The sequence below is a fragment of the Enoplosus armatus genome, chromosome 4 (assembly GCF_043641665.1).
Source record: "Enoplosus armatus isolate fEnoArm2 chromosome 4, fEnoArm2.hap1, whole genome shotgun sequence".
NCBI lineage: Eukaryota > Metazoa > Chordata > Actinopteri > Centrarchiformes > Enoplosidae > Enoplosus > Enoplosus armatus.
In genome coordinates, this window is record NC_092183.1 from 9152402 (window position 1) to 9177023 (window position 24622).

A 24622-nucleotide genomic window follows, 5' to 3' on the forward strand; every position below is an offset into this window, starting at 1 on the left:
CTTTCCTCTGGACTGTAAGTGTGTTATGTCTAGGGACCAGAATTACAACAATAACACCTACATTCTTTAATTGCATTTTTATCAAACCAGGGAAATATCATGACGTAAGAAAAATAAAAAAAATACTACAAGGAGACAAAGATAACAGCTAATAAAGAAAACATTGTCACTACTTGTGTAAGGCACAAATTTACATGTGGAAAAAGAAGCAGGCAATACAGATGTTTTCATAGTTTTTCTTTTTCACCTGCTCGTCCGCGTGACGCCACCAGAAAAGACGATACGTTCCGAGTTGGAAGCATCGCTCCGTTTGCTTGCAGCGTCACTTACAGCTTCCTTTCGTATGTGTGTATGCAGATTCCCGTACTGTTGCTGCAGCTGCTTCTCTTATATTTTGCAACATGCAACAGTGCGCTTTGATGGCACCGGTAAGCCAGCAACCAATCAGGACAAATGTTACTGACTCACACAAAACCACAGTGCTGATTGGGGGGATGCTCATTGGAGGAGTGAAAGGGTGAGATTCAGGAAGTCTTTTTTATGATTGGTCTAAAACAATGGAAATTCTGGTCCATGAAGGTAAAAGTCCCTGTCTGGCACAGTTTAAATAAATATCTCCTCCTCTTCACAGAGGTCACATATATATCTCAAGCTGCAAGTCCCACTGAGCACACAGTAAGACCTAGTGGACCTTCAGTCATCAAGAAAGTTCTACGGGCTCCAGTTTAATGACTTTAAATATGTTTTTTTTTCTCACACTTGATTAATTAATATTAAAAGATCTCTTCTCTGTCCTCCCTCTCTCTCCGAGCCTAGAAAGTCAGTCTTTTTTTTTTCAAAAGCACTTCATAAAAATAAATACAACAAGCTATTAGTATTAACAGTCATGTGTTATTCAGTAACCAGTACAGTAGAAGATTCCTCTGGCCCAGGCTTTCAGTCAAACCCAGGCAGGACGTGATTGCTGTAACACTGAGAGGCTTTTCACAGTTTCTCACAGAATTCAGGCAGCTGTCTGTCCTTTCAGTCTGAGCACAACCTCTCTGAGTTTCCAACTTAGATTTCCCAGTCCTCAAGCTACTGTACAACGATTATTCTCCAGACCTCCCTTGCTGTCTTCTTATGTGCTTTTACCAGCATGACAAAGTATCAAGTCAAGTCCCGGTGGACCAAAGACACCACAAACAAGAGAGCCACCACCTTGGATGCTACAGGGCGCCATTGGATGAAATATTAAGGACAGCATCATCTTCTTCTGTTTCAGTAGCACATGTTCCCATGTGTGTTTACAGAGAAACTGGGAGCCAGTCAGAGCATGTGCTCAATGACGGCAACAAATGACGACAACCATTTGTATAATATTTACATATTTATATAAAAAGAAAGTGTTTTCTTAAAAAAACTGTGTTGCATTTTCCACTGTACTGTACACCAAAAACAAACAAACAAAAAACACTAAAAGGAGATGCAAGTTGTACAGTATTCCCTGTTTTTTCTCTCTTTCAGAAAAAAACTTTCACGACTGTCCATTCCCATTGGACTGACTGGCTATCTAGCTGACTATGTGCAGGAGTCACTGGACTTGACTTTTGTTGAGAGTGAGACTACGGAGGGTTTGGGGGGGACATCAGGCTTGAGATATTTGATGCCCGTTCGAGGCAGTGAACCGTAGGAGCTCATTCCAGGCTGCCGTGACAGAGATATGCCCTGTGCTGTCATTTGTATGGAGTCCACCCTCTGGGGGGCAGGGGGTGGAGTCTCCACGCGGTTGAAGCTGTGATGTCTCGCCAAATGGGAGGAGTTAGATGAGTTGGTGTTGTGCTTCTTCAGGGCGGAGGATCCGGAAGCGGCGGATGCTGATCCTTTCCGGAGCCCATAGACTGACGAGTGGACCTCCAGGCGTTTTCCCATCTGTGGGACGGCTGGAGGGATAGTGAGAGAGGCCTCTCGTTGGGGCACACGTGGCGGCAGCACCCCATCTGGATCCACCATGTTGAGGTTGTGACAGGGGCTCTTGACTGTCTTGTACTCCAGGGTGGCCCCCTGGTCGTCCATGACACCGTGGCCCATGCTGAGGTCACTATGGTGGGGCTGCTCCACGTACTCGTGCTGGTAGGACTGCTGGTGCTGCTGCAGATGAGGCTGGAGCTGGTGCTGATGCTGTGGCAGAGGCAGGACTACCACGCTGGGTATGTGGCCCGGTGAGGCCCTCAGGGGTAGGTCTGTAGAGATAACAGGGGAACCCATTGGTGGCATGTCCTTGGTGCAAGCGTTGATGAGGTTCTGGTTCCTCTCCCACTCCCGGCTCCCTCGGCTGGGCTTACGACGCGGCTGCATGGGGGTGGATTCAGGTGTTGGCAGAGCAGCGAGGTCCAGGTGGTGCTGGTCTGCTTTTATCAGCATCTTCCCATTTGGTGTCAGTCTCCCGTTGTGCATCAAAGGGGTAAGGATTGCCTCGGGGCGGCCATCTTTGGCCTGTGTCTCAAACAGGCCCGTCAGCTTGGTGACGCTATTCATGGATCCCCGGCGGGAGTGGAGATGGTGGTTGTCCTTTTCCTTGCGGCCTGTCAGGTCTATGTCTCGCCGCCGGTGGTCACAGACACAGTAGACAATGATGCCAGAGAAGATGGCGCCCATGGCAAAGGCTAGGATGACAGCGATGGCCAACAAGGTCACAGGAACAAGCTGGTCACGACCCTTCTGGTAGCTCTCCCGGATCACACCTGCAGAGAGACGTGGAGATGACATTCAGACGGGCAGACTAAAAGAAGGAGAGATGATACTGCTGCTGCTGTGTGTTGCGGGAACTGGGTTCTAAAGGCCAGTTCAGACCAAAGATTCGCGACCAGACAAGTTGAAACTTGCAATGCAACGTTCTGAAACCTGCCAGTTTACACCAGTGTGACTAGATAAGGTGTATTGTTTCCATAGCAACGACTCTCTGTACTTCCGTTCTAACTGCCGGCTTTTCAGGCTTTTTTTGTAGCTGGATGTAATATATGAATGAGGATAGTGGTCTCTTTCATCCATCCAAAACTCACAAGCTGATTAGCTGTTGAAACAGGTGATGTGCCTTATGTTCTAAAATCAACCACTGGCAACTTCCTTCCGCTGCCAGCGACATCAGGCGGCTTGAGTCGCTGCAACTTTTCCCAGCAACGGTTTAAAGCGATTTCGCCTCGTCGTGAATCTTTGGTCTGAACTGGCCCCAAGAAAAGGGAAAGATGCTTATTATTAGACTAACCAAAAAATAGAAAATGATATTGAATTACAATAATTAAAAGATATTTTCTGGGTAAAAAGATTAGAGGTTTAAACAATTTCATGAAAAACATGCAAATGAAGATGAGTTTATCCCATCATAAGGAACACCTATTCAAGGCGGGCACAAATGGTAGCTCGAAGTAGCAACATTCAATATTTCCCGAAAATCCAATCTTAGACTGAAAATGTGTTTTGGAGGGGTGATTATGATTCACATTTTAAATCCCAGATAAACCCCTCTGCTGAAATGAAAAAAAGATATGAGCGCAGATAAAGGAGCCTGAAATACCCAAACCCTTTCTTCTCATAGATGCAAATGGAAGACTTTTCATAAATCTTCATAAATGGATCCAATCTCATGAATCACAGAGAATACATTAAAAAGCCTCTGATTAGACACTAAATCCAATGAGCTGTGTCATCAGTGTCTTATGAAAGCGCCACTTTCAAAGACTGGCAAAGACACGCTGCGATACGGCCAAATAAAAGATAATTCAATAAAAGCAGCTATGAAGTATTCGAGCGGTGGGAGAGTGGGAGCATGAAGGTGGTGTGTAATAAAATGGGGTCAACAATAATCTGCACACACATACACACAAGTGTGGACACATGTACAACCCCCAAACACACATACACACACATGTTCACAGATGATAACTTCCAGCCTGTTGATGAATGTAGACATCTAATGCAGCACTCTGTTCCTTGGGTGAAACACACCAGTCCACAGCAGAGAGATTTATAATGCGTTCACACATGACCTGTGGTCAACATAGATCAGTTACCACAGACAGAGGATTAGGCAGGTGGGCTCTATCACGTAAAAAGGCTCCCACAGTGCACCGCTGGTCTTGATAACGTGACTCAGTTACACGTGTGCACTGCAGTCAATGTCTCACATCATGGTATATATTATTCATTGACATCACATACACGTGAAAGAAATTCTCTGTGCGTGCTGTTTGTGTCCCGAGGAGGTCACAAAAACCTGCAAAATTGTAAAATGCAAAAAAAAGATGGAAGCTTTCAGTCGCCCTGGATGATTATAACTAAAGACAATAAGCTGATATTCATTCATTGGAATGAATGGAATCCAACTTCCCATAATCCATTCTGCCAGTGTGTGTCTCCTACACAGAGGAGGTGTGTTTACAGCAAATCTGTGTTCTAAAATAAGTATGTGGGTGATATGATTTGTATAACAGCTCTCAGAAATCGTAGGCATTTTAATTTACAAATCAAATTTTTTCGCTACCTTCTTATGACTCAACCTTGTTTATGTCTTGTCGAAGTTAAAGTGAAATCTACATTGAAAAATGACACAGCAGAGGCAACAGCTACATGAACATGGACATTCAATTTGTTCCTCAAAACACACACTGAGCACTATACACTTCCCACAGGGAGCTGACAAAACAAATACATTCAAAAATACTTTAGTATGAGTCACAACATCAAAGTTTAACACAACGCAGTAATCAAAACACTTGTCAACAAGCCGATTGTTGCTATCTTGTCACAGTTACAGTTTGCTGTTTCCACAAATCACCTCACTTTTCTTGCAGATCATCATAAAAGTGTTTCACTTTGCTCTGTAATTTTCCAAAAGAAGAAGCCACAAAATGAAGCGTTAGTTGCAATAATTCTGTAAAGTCCTGAAGGAGCTGGGTAATCATGTTTAGGCTTTTCAGCTCGGCTGTGTCACCGAGGACGTACTCGGAGAATATCTTCTTTCTGTGTCTCCTCAGCGAGACATAACGCAGGCACAGAGACAACGCGGTAATCTGTTCTCGTGGAACCAAAATCCAGACTCTCTTGAACTAACATCCATAATCCTCACTCGCTGCAGTCATACTTCATTAGTCCAAGAACATGACTTAAAACCAATTTTTCTAGCCTGAAATAAACGCCTGAGTCTCTGACTTTAAAGCTCAACCTGGATAAAAAAAAAAAAAAGAGGAGTTACTTTTGTTCAGATCATTCCTCATTTATTGTAAAAACAAAACTTCACTTTTGTCTTTAATAGAGTGCTGACAACACACAGCTCAGCCATACCTCATTGAATGTTAAACAAAAGGTTTAAAAATGTCTTTTCTTGCCAAAATCTTTTCTTATCAAGGACCTGCCCTGCTGTGTAGATAGTGTGAGAAGCGATGAGAGTTATCTGCAGTGAAGCATTAAGGCTTGACATGTGTTATGCTGTGGACTCTTTGACCAAATGGCCCGCCTGTCTGACGAAACATCTGCTTCCCATCTCATATAGTAACATCTGCGAACGAGAGAGATATTTCTCCTCCCTGCAATCTTTCATTTTGTTGACTTCATTATGTCCTCACTTAGATCTTGTTTTTCTCCCCACTTTCTGCTACTTCTCTCCTTCACAGAAACAATGAATCACTTTTAGTACTTTCTTCGTGTTTCAGAGTGTTTTCTTTCACACTGCTCAGCTTCCATATGGTTAAGTGTCATATTCAGCAGAAACTGGGAGGACTGTAATTATAACCTCGTGGTCTTTGTGAGTTATCGTCCTTCGGCAGAAACGACAATGGTGACGGGTGCCGTTTGAGAGCTGCTGGGTTAAGTGCTTCTGCGAACAAAGAAGAAAAGGGAAGAGGAACACAGCTTCACCTGAGGAGAGGAGCACTGAAAAACTCCAGAAAACCATTTACGCAAGAAAATGAAAGTGCAAGCATAAACAAATACTTTGGCAAATCTCTCGTTTTTCCATAATCCTTGTTAAATGTAAATACATTCATCCATCTCTGTCTGCGCTGCTTACATGCTAAAAGAGCAAGTCAAAACTGTTATGAATTTTCATGACAGTGAATTTATTACCGCTAAAGGTTAACTTTCTTCGACCGGGGATTTGGATTTCACATTGAATAACAAAGGCAGAGGGAAGCAGAGCCAAACGGGTGTCCATTCTGGTGAAGGAGGCGAACTGTGGAGCTGGATCTTTGTCTTCTATTCCGGGTGTGAGAGCCGAGGTTAAAGCCCTATTTAACCTGCACTGCATGGTTCTTCCTGTATGAGTCTTTAAAAAAAAATAAAAATCCTTTCATTCTTTTCCTCACTTTTTCTCCCCTTCCATCCATCACTCATGTCTCTTGTGCTCACACACACTTCTGGAGGGTACTTAGCCGAAGGCCTTGGGTAAATCACGAAAGAAAGAAACAGAGGAAACTTTGAAGACTTCCATCTTTCATGTGAGGAATTGTTTCTCATCCGAACATCAAAGAGAATGAAAGTAGCCACAGAGGACACAGGATCTACCTCTGTTGAATCACAGGACTTCGGGGTTTTGCATCAAGGTGGCTACGCCGCTCATTTTTCCGGGCCCGTTTGTGATCTCGGCAAAACTTTGTCAAAACTTTCACAACGTGACCTTGAAAAGTATCAAAGTGTTGCTAAAACCCACAGATTTTCTGCTTTAGTCCCATCTTGTTGGGGCTCTGACTGTACAGTGACTTCTAATCTTCTGGTTTCAACTCTTGCCTCGCCCCCAGAATGCCTCACAAGGCATCCTGCAGTTCGACACTTTTCTCGGCGGTTGAATTGATTTGAATTTCACACCGCCTCGGGCCTCAACATTCAGATATTAAACACATATCTCAGATACTCAGATATTTCTCGCTGTCAAAACAGCCTGGGTCGGCAACACTTACTTGTAAATCAGAAACATTGTAATCTGCTGTGACTGGAACTTGTGAATGCTCTCTCTCTGTCTGTCTGACACACATAGACACTCGTTTAATCTCTTCAGAAGCGCCAACTGACTTAAGCCCACAGAGCTTGCCTTTGTGTTGGTGTTGGGAAAACTTCAAAGGTAGTTAAACATCACAGAGAGGTTACGGAGAGGGCCCTGACCTCTGACTACAGGCCGTTACACAAAATGATAAAAATCTTAATCAGACTTAACTGCACTCACCGTCGTGTCACTTGTTGAAAGACAGAACAGTGGAGCTTGTCAACTACTGGAGGAGAAGAAAAGATGAAGGAGAGGAGCAGAAAGTGCTTACTGCCTCACATTTGCTCTGCCTTCACTGCAACGAGAGCTTTTAGAAACTTCTTATTCGCTTTCAGGGACTTGGTGTTATCTCTTAAAAAGGACATTGCCGTTTAGATGATGACAGCAATTCATTAAATTCTATTTAATCTCCAGTTAGGAAATAATCCCATTAAGTCTTGTGTATGTTTACGTTCGAGAGGCACTTGCATTAATGGTGTTATTTAATATTAAAGCATTCATCAGACAATCCTGAGCCAGTGCACAGCATACTGATGAGCCAGTTAAGATATAATTAAACCCCTAATTATATCATTCTGCACCTCAGGCATTAACACCAATGTACTAACCTATCCACCTCCCTGCATACAAACTGTAGTATTTAATACTCACAGGAAATCAACCTAAATGACACTTCCCTGGGAACATTTCTTATCAGGTGTTTGATGCCTTAAATTGACACTTCTACTGTTTGTATTCATGGGTGATAGAGGTGTTAAAAAGCACTACCCAGCATGAATAACACAAATAAAACAATTTCTGAATTTCACTGCTACCCCTGGCGGTGCAGCTTTACTGTGAGTGTTGGGATCATAAATGTATAAAAATATGGATTTTTCTATGGAGAAAAACTGCAGTCTGAATTCCTGAGAGTTTTTGTTTAATGTTGACTCCCGTTAATTAGTATTCGATCTTGATGAATCACTGTTATACAGATGGTGACCCACTCATGCGTATTTTATCATGCTTTGTCTGCTGAAAATGAGTGGCAAGCTTCTGACTTCTATGGTGACTAAAGTGCCATATGTGTTGTAATTCATCCAGTTTTGAATGCAGCCTCTGACAATCATTCAGAAATGTTTTAGTATCCAACAGGCCCTACGTAATACCACCAGAGAACAAAGGCTCAGCTTGTGTCTACTTCATGAGTGGCTCACTTGTGGACATTGTGAACGTGACCATTTAAATTCAGTTCAAAGTAGAATAATGACAGCTGAATGTCGGTTAAACAAGCTTCAAAAGCACAAAAGGATGAGCTGCCGTGATATGAGATTCAGTCTCTCATGGCCAAAAAGACAAAGCAAAGCTTTTGCATGGACCAGCAATGGCAAGAGGTCTGGACTGAAAGGCATACCCAAATAAAATAAATAAAAATGGAAAAGTAAGCAGCAAATGTGTGTAGAATACAAAAGAGAGTCTGAGAGAACAATAAGCTAATCAGTGGAGGAAATTATGGCTTATGGCTTGACGTCAGTCAGGGAAGTGCGCAATGCCGGCAAAACATCCAGTCCACTGTTTCTATTGTGATTCACAATGAGCTGCGAATAATTCATCTGCCTCACAAAGGCCTATCACAATCTTTGGGCAGTAAGAAACACTAAACCAAAATCCTGCAGTTAATACAATATTGAAGGTGTTATAATGACAGGAATTTGAGTTGTAGGAAAAGTTGATTAAATAATGACTTTGCTTTTCTTGTCTTTGCTACAGTGCAGTCGTCCTGCCTTTAACCACTTCACCAACTTTTAACTTAAACCCTATCATCCCTTTTTATAGGATTAACCTAAATCCTATCATTCTACTGCAAGGACATATGAAACTACCAACACAACATTCCCCACTGTGCTCGCCCTCATAAGCTCCTGAAAAAACGTCACCAGCCAAAAACATCATCTGACAGTTTATGTCAGTTCATGTTAAACTAAAGCGTCTATTACCTCAAATCTTGTCGGCTCACCTCCAAGGGAGAGTCATTTGAAAGGAGAGATGTCTCCATAATCAGACAACCAAGAAATCCTTCCTCTATCTTTTTTTTTTTGCTCACTAGTGGTAGAAGAAATAAAGCTGAAAGGTGATGTGTGATAGTCTAAATCTGTGCATTGTTAGAAAGTTGGAAATCAGAATTTGACTGTAAACAAACAATGCTATTTTTTTCTGCTAGCATGGGACGGATTTTACAGGTAACATTCAAGATTGACATCCCTAATAACGATGGTGAAATGTTCCTTCAACTGCCTCCCAGAGAGGGAGATGAAGTGAAATGCTCAGGCTATCCAAGACTTCTTGGGATGAAAAAAATAGCTCTGCATCGCTGTGTGAGCGGGGTCATACTCTCCCTCTATCATACCACCTTGGCACACAGGTGTCAGAGAGCTGCCTGCAGCTGAAAATAACCCTTGCAGAGCAGCTGTCAGACAGTTGGTATTACCATGAAATCCTGACATGGAGGGAAATCGTATCTCTCAATAAACTCCAGAAGCTCTCGTCTAATGGCAACAACAACAAAAAAAATCATCAAAATGACACCATGCTATTTTGGAAACAAATAAATTGTGGTTCCTCAAATTTTAATTGACGAATCAAGTTTCAGTTTATCAAAATGTAAACACTGCATCATCTTCAGTCGAGTGACACAGAATCCTGTGAATCATAATGAGGAATGAGAAAACAAAACCATCTCACCAGACAACCCCGTCTCCAAGAAATTACGTTTATGTAATACTAATTAGCTTACTAATTACACTGTGGCGTAATTGCTACCTGGATTATGTTCCTAGGCAATGTTTTTGTTCTTGTGTAGGAAGTGTTACATATATATACCACACACACTGGGAGGTGGTGGGTTATGGGTTTTGGTTAAACGTTAACCAAGTAAATTCATCCTGTCTCGTGCTTCAAGTCACTGATGACTTTTTTCAATATTCAGCCAAAACCATGATCTTTCCTTAACCCTAATCCCTAATGCTTATTTTTCCGTTCCTTAACATAAATCTAAATGAGTTTAATCATGTTTTTGTTGCTATGAGCAGATATTGTAGTAAATGCAATACCTTGTTAAAGAACATTTTGCTGAAATGTTCATTATCAACGTTTTGCCTCATTATGTAACTAATATATACATTTTATGATTAAATCTCCTAATTTATAGGAGACAGGGATGCACTTGTAGATTTTTGATAGATTTGACACTTATTTCAGCCGAGGTTAGTTTAGTTTGCTGGGTTTAAATCTGTGGCCCAGTATGAAAACAAATGACTGAGAGGGAGAGAGAGAGAGAAACACTGTTGTTCACTCTGTTGAGCTACAATATCTCACAGCATCTGATATCCTCTCTTATTCCCCCTTTCTTCCATCTCGTTTGTTCAATTCTATCGTTAAGCCAGTTTGTCTCCCTTCTATCGCTTCACTCTCTCCCTTATAACCTTCACTATTACATTTTTGTCCTGTTCTGTTTAATAAATCTTTATCATGTGCATTCCTTTTCTCTGTCTCGCCTTCTCTCCTTCATTTCCCATGTCTCCCCCCGTTGTCTCTCTCCATCCCCCTTTTCTTCCACCTCTCCCCTCTCCTTCTACCATGGATAGCTGCTGTAATGAACCCATAAATTGGAGCAACACAGCGGTGGCTACAGGTCGTGTTGGGGGAGGGTGGATGTAAGGGAGGATAGAGAGGGGGAGAGTTGAGCCTGACAGAGAGAGAGAGAGAGAGAGGTAGAAAGAGGAGAGAGAGCAAGGGGGGGGGGGGAGCAGGGCAAGGATTCATTCCTGCAGACAGGGGAAGAGATATGACTCCAGTTGGAGAAGAGACAGACTACAAGGGGAGAGACAGAGGAGGGGGGGGGGGGGGGGGGGGTGCAGAGATGGAGGAGGAAGAGAGACAGAGAGAGGCAGCGGGGGAGGGGCATTGGGGGAGGAGGCTCCATAAATTGGTTCAGGAATTAATTTGCACTAAAGGTATAGCCTTGGAACATGCCATCCCAGTCAGATGAGAGGTCCTGTGGAAGGGAGACTGATCACAATGGCAGTAGATGGTGGAAAAGTGGCAGGGCTGGTGGTTTTTTTGGGGGGCGCAGGGTGAGCGATGGGAGGCAAGGGGAGAGGTGTACGGTGGGGTGACAAGAGTGGAAGAAAATATAACAGAGACAGATGAGGCCCAGACAGACATACAGACAGACGAACACCGAGCTCAAATGTACTGTGAAACACAAGCGGCCACCTGGTAACTGCGATGGCCCCACTGGAATGCCGTATAATGATGCTGTTGGGTGCTAAATATCATCAGTGTGTGAATACTCATCACTTTGCAGCATTTCTAATTACTCTGGTGGTGTCGGGCTAATACATATTGGCAGCACTGTAATATTCATTAGCAGATAAGATTCCACAATGTCTCAACTGCAAATGAAAAAGTTGAGGAGTAATTGTGATTTCTTTTAAATCACAAACAAGCTTGCAAACGACTTTGGGTATGAGCTAATAAATATTCCCTCAAGCATGAACTTTTTTTTTACTTAATTTGAGAGATTGATGGTATGGTTAAATGTTTATCCCCCATTTCTTCTATAAAATGATGGGCTGCATGGATTTGTCTCTGAGGCATTCAAATGTGTATAAAATGGATCATTTACTTAGTTTCAGACTCCATAATCATTTCTCATATATTGATTCCATTTGCACTTTCACATACGTGCTTTGCTAAGTTTTCACAGTACAGTTGACACCTGAAGCCAATAATACTGAGGGCGACAGGAAGGAAGAGGAGGCAGGATGGGTGGAGCGGGAAATGAATACTGTTGACTGTGGTGCTCAACTTGCCATGCAGAAAAGCATTAAGCTGCATGGAGGCAAAACTGTGCTTAATACCATCAAAGCAATCAAGGCAGGAAAAAGGCAAATATATAAATAGCAAAAAAAAAAAATAAGAGTCTCAGACCAAGCCATGCAAAATATCAAGAACTGCTCACAAGAAACCAACACAAGAAAATCAAACAAATCTCATCAGAGTTGACTCGTAGAGAAAAGGAAAAAGAAAAGACTGTTGAGCTGAAATTGAAATAGAACTGATAAATACTGAAACAAAGCTGCAAAGGTGTCTTATAGAAATGATAATAATAACAATAATGATCATACAGAAAAAACAGCAGGAAGCATTGTTTTGAAATGTGAAGCCCTGTTGCAGTTACCTGAGCCTGGAACGCCCCCACATTACATTAAAAGGTTCCTGGAAGCTTTTAGCTTTAGTTATGTGTGAGTCTCAAAGTACAGCGTTCTTCATCGTTCATTGTGAGGCTCAAGCAATATTACTCCTGCTCAGGTAAAGGCAACAAGGGGAGCGACAGCATGTTGTGATGCTGGCTGTAGGCATGCTGTCTGAAGTCTCTGCCACCATTGTGCTTGGATCTACCTACTGGTGTCTTACTGCTCCCAGCTGACGCGCTGTAGTCACTGTTTATTCCGTAGACAGGAGATACTGGAACATGTATTGTGACAGACTGAACCAGCTTATTTTAGCGTTTGTAATTATGAGAGACGGTGTGTTTTTAGATAGCCTCGGTTTGTGCCTGACATGTATTATCATTACATTCAGTAAAAGTAATACAGTCACAAAAAACATATACCTGTCGATCCTACCCATTAACACTTGCTGCTGTTCTGAAGGTATTTCCAAAATCGTCAAACACTCTGGATCAACATCTGGATGAAAAATGATCGTCAACTGGTCTGTTGCACCATGAAAAAAAGATTTTTAACCTGTTTCTTAGGGTTGCAGGGTAAAGGTAAAAGGTAGATTAAGGTAGCCAAAAATGACATATGTCCTTGCTTTTGGAAAAAAACGAACCTCTTATTTTGCATGAAAATATAAAATATTCTAAAGTAACATAAATATATACCAATATAAATGATAGTGTGTTTTGGTTCAGATTGAGTAAGGAGCTGTGATGTCCTTCTACCATCGTGGATTAAGAAAAAGAGGCACAACTTGAGAACCAGGTTGCAAAATCCTTGTTATGATGCAACAGACAGAATACTTTTTTAACTCAGATGATTAAAAGAGTCTTTGGGCAAATTCTGGAAATGACCTCCTGGCCTCCTTAAAGAGAATATTTATTTTTTGGAAAATTGGATGCTCAGGCGCCGTGTCTCGAATATAATGTCAATACGTTAGAGGCACAAACTGTGGCTAGCTTTTAGCATGAAACGGCACACTGCAGCACATTAATTTTTATAGCAACTTCAATGAAATCTCTTAAGTCTCTTTATATACAGTATGTCTATTGAAAGTCCCTTCTATGCTAGCAATCATGATGAATCACCAATATTAATAATCAGTATCTTCTCAAGGCCATGGTGAGGCTGCCTCTCGTGAACTATGTATGTGGCAGGGACACGTTGCATTTTGTTTAAATGGGATCTATAATATGTTTTATTAAGGGACCAAACATGCACTGCAGCTGCAGTGACCCCCCCCCCCCCCATCGATGTGTGTCGTGCCTCTCGTCCCCTTCCCTTCTCTCCTTTTCTCTCTGTCTCATTTATCCAGCGAGCCGCCCTTGAGGCGTTGCAGCATTAGGCAGGTTGTTAACACAGGAGAAAAGGGCGTTCAATGTCATGTCACTGTGTCGCAAAGCATGACAGAGCCGGGGACCGGGCCATCTTCTCCAGGAAATAAATACATCGCCATCTTCCTTCTCAGGGTGTAATGGTCTGGATATTACATCTCCTGTGGGACATTACAGTCCATGGATAATAAATCCATCCTACCGAGTGCGCGTATGAGTGTTTGAGTGTGCGTACATGTGTCTCAGTGAGCACAGAATGTGTATGTGTCTGCATATGTTTGTACCGCATGTTTGCGTACGTTTCTGTGGGGGGTTTATGCGCACAGAGTGAGGCAATTTGTCCCCTACAGAGAAAGTGATCCACTATCTCTACACCTCGTCAGCTGGAAGCACCAAGGCAGCCGTAAATCTCAATTACACAAACCCCTCCCTTTCCCTCCCCTCCCCTCTCCCTTGCCACAGGTGACAATGGACCAAATTGACTCCTCACTGTTGTGTTCCAAGGCTTACCATTGGCTTCGGGCTGAGTCTGAGAGGGCACGGCTACGTAGGGGTCCTCCCCTTTGTCTGAGCTCATGGGGGGGTCCTTCCGCTCCACCATGCGGCCCCGCCCCAGGGGGCCCTCGGCGGCCTCGGGTAGGGCCGAGGTGGGGAGTGAGAGGGTGTGGTGATGGTGGCGGTGATGGTGGCCTGCCGGACACAACACAGGTTAATGCTCGGTGCAGACAGGGGCAGGCTTCAGTGCATGTGAGCATAGGCCAGCAGGGGTGCACACACACACACACACACACACACACACACATACACACAAATCTATTCCTCCTTTGAAGCATACACACAGACACAGATACACACACACAAGGACAGCTGCTGGGATATGTGAGGCAACAAAGTGTTTCTCCCTGGTGACCAGGGGCAACTCATTAGCAAATGTGTGTGTGTGTGTGTGTGTGTGTGTGTGTGTGTTTCTCAGGATAGACGTGTCCTTTCTTTTTTTTTTCCTTCTGTCATTCTCAGCCTCTCTCTGTCTTTTCTCACTCTCTCTCCTCCTGTTCTGACTGACATGTCAAAGCTCCGTTGGGCCTGTCAGAGCAGAGCAGAGTACAATCGTATCTCTCCTCACTCACCATGGGGTGCCTACCTTTGATATGAAGGACAAGAGACAAACTTTCTTTCCATCGCTCCTGTCGAGGAGTCTGCCTGTAACTTTTCTTCAACTGTAAAGAGCTTTTAACTCTGTTCGTGCTCTTTCACGCTACATTTCTGTCACTTCAAATCTAACTTTTCAAGCACTGTTCAATTCATTTTGATATGCGTTGTTAACTTCTTTCACTTAAAATCATAAAGTTTGTTGAAGCTGGGGCAAATTGTCGATTGAAAGAAAATGAATCGGCAACTATCATGATGATTGATCAATAAATGTAATCATATTTCAATCCAAAATGCCAAATATTCTCTGGTTCCATCTTCTCAACTTTTAAGATTTGATGCTTTTCTTCGTCTCATGTGACATTTAACTGAATGTCTTTGCGTTTTGGACACCTTGGGCTCTGGGAAATTATGCTTGTGAAAGATTCTGTTGTTTCACTATTTCCTTACATTTTATAGACTAAATGATGAATTTATTATTAATTGGCAGATTAATCGACAACAAAAATTTAGTTAATTGCAGCACAAGTTTGTTTCTTCTGTCCTCCCTTCTCATTCCTCCTTTTCTTTCTCCTCATAACCTCCTCCTCTTTTCCTTCCTATCCACTCCTGTCTTCTCTTCATACCATCTCCATTTACTCCCACTTTTCCCTCCATTATTTATTTTAAACCAAAGACCTGCAAAAGGTTTCATATCTGTACCGCCGGTATCTTTATTTAGCAAGGCCCTCAGCCACATGGCTAGACCAATCATCAGAAATATGTCATTAAGAGTTAATGAACTTTCTCTGATCTGACTCGTCACTGTAATTAAACTCCTTAATGGCTAAATGCTACTACGGCTGGCCAACAGTTGAAGAGGGTATCATAACACAGCCAGGAAGATACACTGATGATGAGGCTTTAACAAGAATAGCACACACAGGGCGTGTCTCTCTGTGGAAACGAATGCACTTTAAAGTTTGACACTCTTTCCTTTGTGGGTGTTGGATCATATCTATCTCCTCTCCGTCTATAACTGCACGTCTTTCAAAAAGTCTGGGTGTTTTCCTGCATCCTCCCGTCTCAGTTTTCTCATTTTCTTTCATAAGCAGAATTTGTGCACAAGCTTTGCCTAACTGTTTATTTTTGAACCATGCTAATCACATTACCATCCCACATGCTTACACTTAAGCCACCCTACACAATTTTGCACAAGCTATATATTGTGTGTAATATAATGTATTTAAGCCACACGTTTAAGAAAAAAAAATCCACCCTAGATGAAGAGTGACGACACTTTTATCAACAGCCTCTGCGGAGCTCAACCCCCAATTCCCATTTTGACACGCTCTCTCCACGGAGGAGGTGACAGCAATGTGTGTGTATGTTTGCAGATGTGCGAGTGCCTTTTCAATATGTGTTTATGCTTGTGTTTGAAGAGGGGGAGGCATTCCAGGGGACTAACGTTGATGCTGCTGGTAGACTACGCACAGCAGACACCCACAAACAACACCACCCAGAGCCTCCTCCTCCTTCGTGTGGCGTGGCAATCATTAAAATGATTTATTTAACTATTGGCCCAAGGCTGAGAGATTAGTGTGACAGGCCTATTTTATAATTCATTCCCCCACCGCCAGGGGAAGTGCAATTCAGGCAGATGACACACATAGAGAGAGAGAGCTTGGAGCCTCAGAGCTCCTCCACGGATCAGGAAAAAAAAAGCCCTAAACTGCCGACGGATGCACATCCCTCTCTTTCTACAGATTAAAAGAGAGGCGAGGGTGTCTCGTCTGGAGTAGAGGAGAGGAGAATGGAGAGGGGGCATTTATTTATCTTCAAATCCATATCAACCACTGACAGATAGACAGAGGGGCTGGGGCAACGGCTGAGACTTTGTTTGGGGGTTGTAAACTGGGTGTTGTCTGTGTGTGTGTGTGTGTGTGTGAGTGTGTGTGTGTGTGTGTGTGTGTGTGTGTGTGTGTGTGTGTGTGTGTGTGTGTGTGTGTGTGTGTGTGCATATGTGCGTGTGTGCGTGCGCCTGGAAACACAGAGCCAAGCCTGTGGGAGCATATTCAGCACTATAGGGGTGCACACCAACACAGATGCCTTTTCTGACCCTAGATCTCCAAAAGGAGGGAGAATCACAGTGGGGGTACAGACATGGGGGGGGGGCTGGGCTTTCTGGAACGACTTCAAAATATCTATTCTTGTCGGTCTGTATGGATCTGACTGTTTTGATCTGGCAGCTGCGAGGTATGTGTGTGTGTGAGAGAGAGAGAGAGAGAGAGAGAGAGAGAGAGCGATTCACCGAAACCAAACTAATGTGTCCTCCGATTAGATAAAAAAAACAGGTAGATGTGAGTGTAGGTGTGGGTGCTATGGATAAGAGCGACTTTGCTGAGAGCTAATCACATCTGTTTATCATTCTTTAAAAAGACTCGAGTGATGAAAATCAGCCAGCAGTGAAGTTTGATTGTGATATTGTTGTGTGTGCTCAGGTGAGTGAACGTATTTGCAGGAAGAAGCCAGCACTAAAAATGTGTGTATGTACGTGCATGTTTACATTACCCTTTTTGAATTTGAGTGTGCAGAGTTTGCACATGCTTGGTGGCAGTTGACAAATCGGATCTTTCCTTATGCTAAACAGGCCATTTTAATCTCTCTCTCTCCCTCTCTCCCTCTGTCGACACATGTCCTGTTTAATGTGCACACTGAGGCATTTCTTCACCATCAAGGCCTCAAACCACCAACAACCAGATACATCCAATTAGCAAAGCAAAGGTCAGGGCTAATCGATGATATTGCACAGGGGATGAAGAAGAAGGGGCAGCGGGAACAACGAGGTGGAGGAGGTCTAATAGAACTAATAGGATCAGAATCAGCATGAAAGATTTTTAATTCTACATTTGTGATTTCTAATTCTACGTCCTTTATTCTAAACAGCAAAGGGGATGGATGAGGGGAAATACGACGAGAAGTGAAATTGACCGACCGTGCTGTAATGTTTCATTACCTTCGTAACTGGAAGGATTGTCTATCAAAAAGAAGCAATGAAATGAATTCAGTTAAAACCTCAAGTCATTAATAACCCGTCTTTACACATGTGGGAGGAGTTTTCATTAGCTTGAGAGGGAATGATTGATTGACTAGACGAAGAGGTGTGGTTGAAGTTAAAGAGTCAGGGGAGATGAAATGCAGCTCCTGTCTTTTATTTGATTGCCTCTACAGTATATGCAGGATACTTACCGTTCAGCGCCACAAAGGTGTCTGGAGGAAGAAGAAAAGAAATGAGGGGAAACGTGTTATTGCTTGCAGTAAAGAGAGCTTATGCTTTAACATGATCAAAAGCCATGACTTTTAAAGTAATTCAGAATCGACTGGTGGCTCAATATTCTCCTAACTTTTAATCAGAGGAGATCTATGGCTTCTACAGCTAATGAAGGTCCAACGCCATGGCTTCCCTTGACTAAACATACTGATAAAATTGAAGGGAAAATGCCGCCTTCATTTACTCTGAGTAAATAGTGGAAATTGAGATGAAATGGACTAAGATGAGGGGAAAGTCAAATTGTTTTGAAGTTTCTCTTGCAAACCGAGCAGCACAGCAGAATATCAACAGAGTATCACATTTGAATCCAAACAGTTACTCTGGACATGAAAAGATCAAATATACATTCTCCATATGTGCCATTTGCTGTGTTGTAGAGTAAAAGAGACCTTTCAAGACTTCTGAGGCTGACTGGGTTGAGAGCCCTGTCTTTGTGCTTGTGTTTCAAAATGAGCCCTGTAACCGCTCACAAGTAAAATCCCTTCCCTGTGTGTCGCTGAATGTTTGTGTTGTGTTTTTGCTGCGATTTGCAAGAAGGAACCCAGTCTTTTGCCCAAGTGGACACAACACTCTATTGACCGGGGGACCAGAGAAACAGCGGGAGAAGGACAGAAGAGGGTGAGAGCAAAAGGGACAGATGGATGGAAGAGGCTGAAAGAGAGGATTGTGAGGGCGGAACAGACGGGGGGAAAAAAAGGTGACAGCAGAGAAGAAGGAAACGGAGGGCCGAGAGAAGAGGGAGACTGAGTTAACAGAGAAGAGAGGAATGGTAGGGGGGGTTTAGAAAAGAGGAGGAAAGATAAGAGTGAAGAGGGCCTGCTTACTTTGGCAGTCTCCCAGGCCATCTGTGTTACCACGCTCCACGTCCTGCTCAAAGGCTGATCTGCGGGGAACAGAGACATCATGGTCAGCAGCGGAAAACAGGCCAGGCCATGCAGGCTCGCCACACCTAACAAAGTAACAAAGCTATAGGAAAGCTACAACAAAAACACAGCGTACCCTATGCTTGCACACAGTGTAGGCTGCAGAAAGCCCTATACTGGAACCAAATCAAAGAACACCTAGCAGGTGCCCTGGAGGCCTAAAATCAGTGGTTATGATGAATGCTGGCAGGCTCGTAAATCCATAGCTGGCACGGGACTCATTGCCAGTAGTGTTGATATAAATAGATTCATATTTTATTTGACTGTAATAAAAAACTGTTGTCTTACGTTGTACAGCTTTAAAGGAGTAGTTAGACATTTTGGGGAAACAGGCTTAATTGCTTTCTTGCAGGGAGAGTAGACGGCAGTTAGCTTAGCTTAGGACAAAGGCTCTGTCAAAATGTAACAAAATCCACCCACCAACAACTCTAAAACTCATTAATTAACAGGTTACACTTTGTTTGTTTAATCTGTACAAAATGTGTAAAAATGGGGGTTATGTGCTGGACCACTACTTGGCTCTGAGCAGTTGCCAGGAAACCAGCGGATACTCTCTGGAAAGTTACTGGTCCCGGCCAAGAAATAGTCAGGCACAAACCCCCCCTGTAAAATTAAACAAGACATAACATATTAATTAGTCAGCTTCAGAGGCAGATTTAGAGATTTTGTTACAGTTTGACAGAGCCAGGCTAGATGTTTCCCTCCGTTTCCATTCTTTATGCTAAGCTAAGCTAACCTGCTGCTGGCTTCAGCTTCATATTTACTGAACAGACATGAAAGTGGTGTTGGTCTTCTCATCTCTCATCACTCTTGGCAAGAAAGCAAATAAGTGTATTTCCCAAAATGTTGAACCATTCCTTTAAAAAAGATGGAAGAAATGTACAAAAGCATGAAGCAGTTTTTATGAGAACTTCACTTTGTTCAATCCTTTCTCCTGTTTTTTAGTATCTGACATCATCTAGGTTCAGTGGAGATATGAGGCTGTAGTCCCAATCACATGGGCCAAGACCAGGGCAGCGAGGGGTAACCATGCTTGAGGGCCATCATATGACACAGAGGGAGAAAGAGGAGGGAGAGAGAGTTTTGGAGATGTTATTTTCTGATGCAATCTGCACTGAGACCTGTTTTCTTCCTGAAAGACCACCACGCAGGCAGTAAGGAGATCTGTGAAACAGAGCGGACCAACTGTCAACCAGGATCACAGTCACGCATGACAGCTTTTCACAGTCCTCCTCAGCCCCCCGCCCCCTCGCCACTCCTCCTCCTCCTGCCTGTCCACCCGCCTCTCATCTTCCTCACCCTCCACTGGTCACAATTATAGCATGAAGAATGATTTTCCAAAACAGCATCACCCGCCCCTTATCCCCTGATCAGAGTCGAGAGCGTGAACCTGAAAACAAGGACAAGTACAGGAGATTTTGGGAGGATTTCTGCTGTACTATTCTCAAATCAGGAGCAAAGTCAAAGTCACTACTTCATGTATATTTATATGTTGGAGATGATTGAAAGTTTTCATGCATTAATTTAATATTCATCTGTTCCTCCAGTTTGACAGAACCTTAATTGTGATGGAGATGGTAAATTTTACCCTCTTGATAACCAATTTCCCTTCAAAAGCAACAACAATAACAGCCGCACAAACAACAACAGCGGCATCCTCTTTTCATATCTGGGGGTACATTTAATCAGCTTATCTGATTTGCTTATCATAAACAGTCGTAATCACAAAGCAGACGCAGAGTTGCACAATTGACCTGTCTAAGCACAAATGCCGTGCAAGCGCTGCTGGTATCTGCCGGACGTCCTCACCTCGTCCCGCCCTGCCATGAAATGTTGTTTGGCTTCTTTGACAAGACCAAAACACTGGCAACCTTGTGGTCATGGTTTCCATGGTTGATAATAACATTACATACTGTGGTGAAACTGTGTTGAGATGAAGATTACAAGGTTTAAATCCCATTGGTCTCGAGATGAATTAACAATGAGTAGTCACACTACAGCTGCAATGTCTGGGCCTTGCTTGGCACATGTGAAAGTGAACGAACCAGAGTGTGAACCCTCAGTTAAAGGGTTCAGGTCCCATAGCGGCTGCATTATAGCAACAGTGAAGTGCAGTGTGTTCGAATGTGTCACTACAGACGGTTCATCTCAGGGTTGAGATCCCACTGCAACTGCATTATGCATATTTAAATCTGATTCCAACTACACTGTACATAACTGGAGACAGCTAAGGGCCACTTTTCTATATTATGTTGCATCAGATGTGATTATTATGTGAGATGTGTGGAGATGTGAGGGGACTGAAATGCAGGTCAGGCACAATAGCATTAATTATGCATATCACAAGTGAATGGGCGACGAGGGACTTAATATACTGTACATACAGTGTAAAGTAAGTATGCATAATGTTTCACCCATTCATTTTGATTCATGGCTTTGATTTAAAAAGTAATAAAGTCAGACTTTATTAATCAGGGTTTCACCAGGTAGTAAGTCAGTATGTGTGCAGATTTAATTAGTGTAAGACCCCACCCCTGATCCAGAGAAGAGTCAGGGTTGGTGGCTGTGACAATGACTTAAATAATTAACAATTATTATAATTAATAACTATTAATATGCTGATCTGCTGTCAGTGAAACCCACTCATGTACCTAGTTTACATAATAACAACCATACAGAATCATATGCATGAACAGGGGGTGACTGGGGACCATATTGCAGGAGACCAGAGTGCAAGCTGTACATAGGCAGTAGGTATGAGTGGCATAACTCCACATGGGAAAGCTGGCACATAAGAGCTGAGGCCAGATGGAAGAAGAAAGGAGGGGAGGCATGCAAGAGAGAAAGACTATGTCAGAGGAAAGCCAGAAAAAGAAAGATGGATAAAAATAGATACACAGACAGGGATGGGCATACACAGGTAATGAGAAAGATAGGTTGCAGGTTATGTAGTCAAATAGACAGACAAAGAAATAGGGAGAGATGATTCTGCAACAGGGTTTTTATTTTAATGAGGAAAAGAAAAAGTAAGAAAGGGAGACTGATATAAAGAAATAGAAGTCTCTTCTCTGCAGGGACTTGTTTGTATGAGCGAACCTTTTTTTATTTAACACCAAAATGCCTCTGACTTTCCCCTCCCTCGTTTCATCCATCCTTCTGTCCAACCTGGCAAATGCTTTGAATAGCTCACCAGGGACCAACAGATCCTACCGGGCCTACCCCCCCCCCCCACTTCAATATTGTACAGTAAAGGAGCGAGGTCATCTGCCCTCTTAATGCCTCTGTGTCGGCTCCTGCTCCAAAGTGGAAACTCAATCAGAACAACCCACTGCAGCTTTACGGAATAATAATAGGATGGGCTGCGTGTTTTTTTGGGTTTTTTTCTGTGTGTGTGTGTGTGTGTGTGTGTGTGCTTGTGGGTACGTGTGCCTTTGGTATATTGGCATGCCAGACCAATCATTTTGCAGCAGGGGGATCAAATTCATTCAGCGTCAAATAGCCACTGGAGCACTGGTCCTTTTGTTATGACTTCATCGGTAAAATGTTTTTTCCCACCACAAAACTCCATATGATGTTAGTTCAGAAAGCATAATCTCGTTCTGTGTCATAATTGCAGCCACAAATTATAGTTACCGCGACCATCAAGCTTTCCCCAGCCCTGCGTACCCAACCCTGAGCCTGGGGCAAACAACACTTTCCTTCCATTCATCCTTCCAATAGCCCTTTCAGCTGGAGGAAATTGCACTTACACACCATAAAATTAGAAAGATCACAGACACGACAAATCGAAAGAGAAATGCCACCAGGCATGACAAAGAAGGTGGGATACTGTTTTATGAAAGTTGCTTGGCAAACACATGTGTCCGCGGCTTTTAAAGATCACCAGCATCATTTTAATTACTTCTCTCAGCTGTACATATGTAACCAACACAACTTTTACATGTTGGCTGTGTTGTAACTGTAATGGATGATCTTTCACTATTAATGCTTCTTCTTATTAAGGCTTCAATGGACTTGAACATTGATTTTAAAAGTGACATAATGTAAAAAGGGCTCAACTCCACAGATTTCAAAGAAATTAAGAAAGAATTAAGAATTAAGAAAGTAATATAGAGTTGTAAAGTGGGAGGAGATGAAATTCTTTTTCTATACTTTAAAATCCCATTTCAAACTTTTCTCTGGACGAAATCCTTAATGTTCCCAAACATAGAAGCACTGGAGTCTCCTGGATAATTAAACAATATTAAAGGCTAATGTTGCGGCCAACAGTTTAAATTACTGCAACTTTGTTCTTTATTTTCTGAAAAGAAAAAAACACATTTTATTCTGTCTGGATCATCATATGGCCAAAAGAAGCCAGTCAAGGGCACAAGCCAGAGCTGTAGCAAACACACAACACAAAATGGTTGCCAAGTCTGAAAGTGATTTAAACTGCTGAACGTATTATCAGGTTTCTAAAAAGTGTAATCTTTAATTCAGCAGCAAATGCAACAGAATTTTAAGATCATTGATTGAATGTTTCATACAAAAAAAGCTCATTTGGAGTCTTAATTGACTTGTCTCCTTACACTTTTATGTATACAGGTTTGTACCTCTGACGTCTTAATTCAAATAACTAGATATTTTCAAATGCAGTTGCTCATCTTGATTACTGGTGATTAATCAAGGGCATGAAACTCTCCCTAGTTTCATGCCCATCCAAGCCTTAAAAGTTCCCTGACTGCCAGTCACCTAACATTGTCTTTGCAGAAAATGAATGGGACACTGAACACACAAAGAACTCTTATAGATTGCAGGCAGCAGACGTTTTGATTCTTTGAAGGAAAAGCACATGTGTTACTAATAACACTAACAATGGCTCTGCTCTATTCAAGTATTCCCTGTAAGCCATGTACAATGCCAGGACCCTGAAACTGAAGCAGCTAAATGGAAAGTTTTATTATTTACACCTGTGCTTTTCCTACTGTGACAAGTCAAAATGTCTCTGTCTGTGAAAAAAGCCAATTGTGATTGTTACTTACTTGATGTTGCCAACCACCTGTCTGCAGGCTCCTTCGGACACCCAACCACAGTACGGGTCTCTGGAGGCAATACAAGACCTGGATGTGGCACACACACACACACACACACACACACACACCATCAGCTCCTCATCATATTGTATACTGGGGTAGTATTTTGCCCTATCAGGAAGAATCCTGTTTGTGAATGAACGTCGATTTCATGTGAAAGCATCAAACTTACTTCTTGCATCTTCCATGTCTTTCACAGCGAGACAGCGGCACTTTAACCACGCAGGAGGTGAAAGCGACCCACAAAGTGTGACTCTTGCCGTCTATCTGCATGCCGATGATGCGCTTGTCCTCCACACCATCTATACTGCACCTAGAGGAGAGGGAGAAGAAGACAGAGGAGAGGATAAAACCTGGATTATTCTCTTTCCTTCAACTATCTTGATAAATGATAAATGTTATTTAGGGACAAAGTCTTCAAAAAAAAAAGTTGGTGAGGAGAGATGTTAGAGCTCATAAAATTAGATTTCACAGTTCATTTAAAGAGATAAAAAGAGGAAGATTAAGATGTGGCAGCGAGACAAACTGTGAGGTCAGGGAGAACAGAGATAATGCCGG

At 42.7% G+C, this 24622-nt stretch overlaps 1 protein-coding gene across 1 annotated transcript in view; it reads right to left on the minus strand.

Moving 5' to 3' along the window:
* Positions 1-1560: 1560 nt before the first annotated feature.
* sema6a (sema domain, transmembrane domain (TM), and cytoplasmic domain, (semaphorin) 6A) overlaps positions 1561-24622 on the minus strand; it is a 102736-nt gene continuing 79674 nt past the window's right edge. Inside the window, exons 14-20 of the mRNA XM_070903637.1 lie at positions 24237-24377; positions 24014-24091; positions 18894-18952; positions 17988-18008; positions 17755-17775; positions 14121-14300; positions 1561-2723 (exon numbers count right to left, since the gene is read on the minus strand). Coding sequence (XP_070759738.1) covers positions 1561-2723; positions 14121-14300; positions 17755-17775; positions 17988-18008; positions 18894-18952; positions 24014-24091; positions 24237-24377 — 1663 coding nt within the window. The remainder of the gene's footprint in view (positions 2724-14120; positions 14301-17754; positions 17776-17987; positions 18009-18893; positions 18953-24013; positions 24092-24236; positions 24378-24622) is intronic.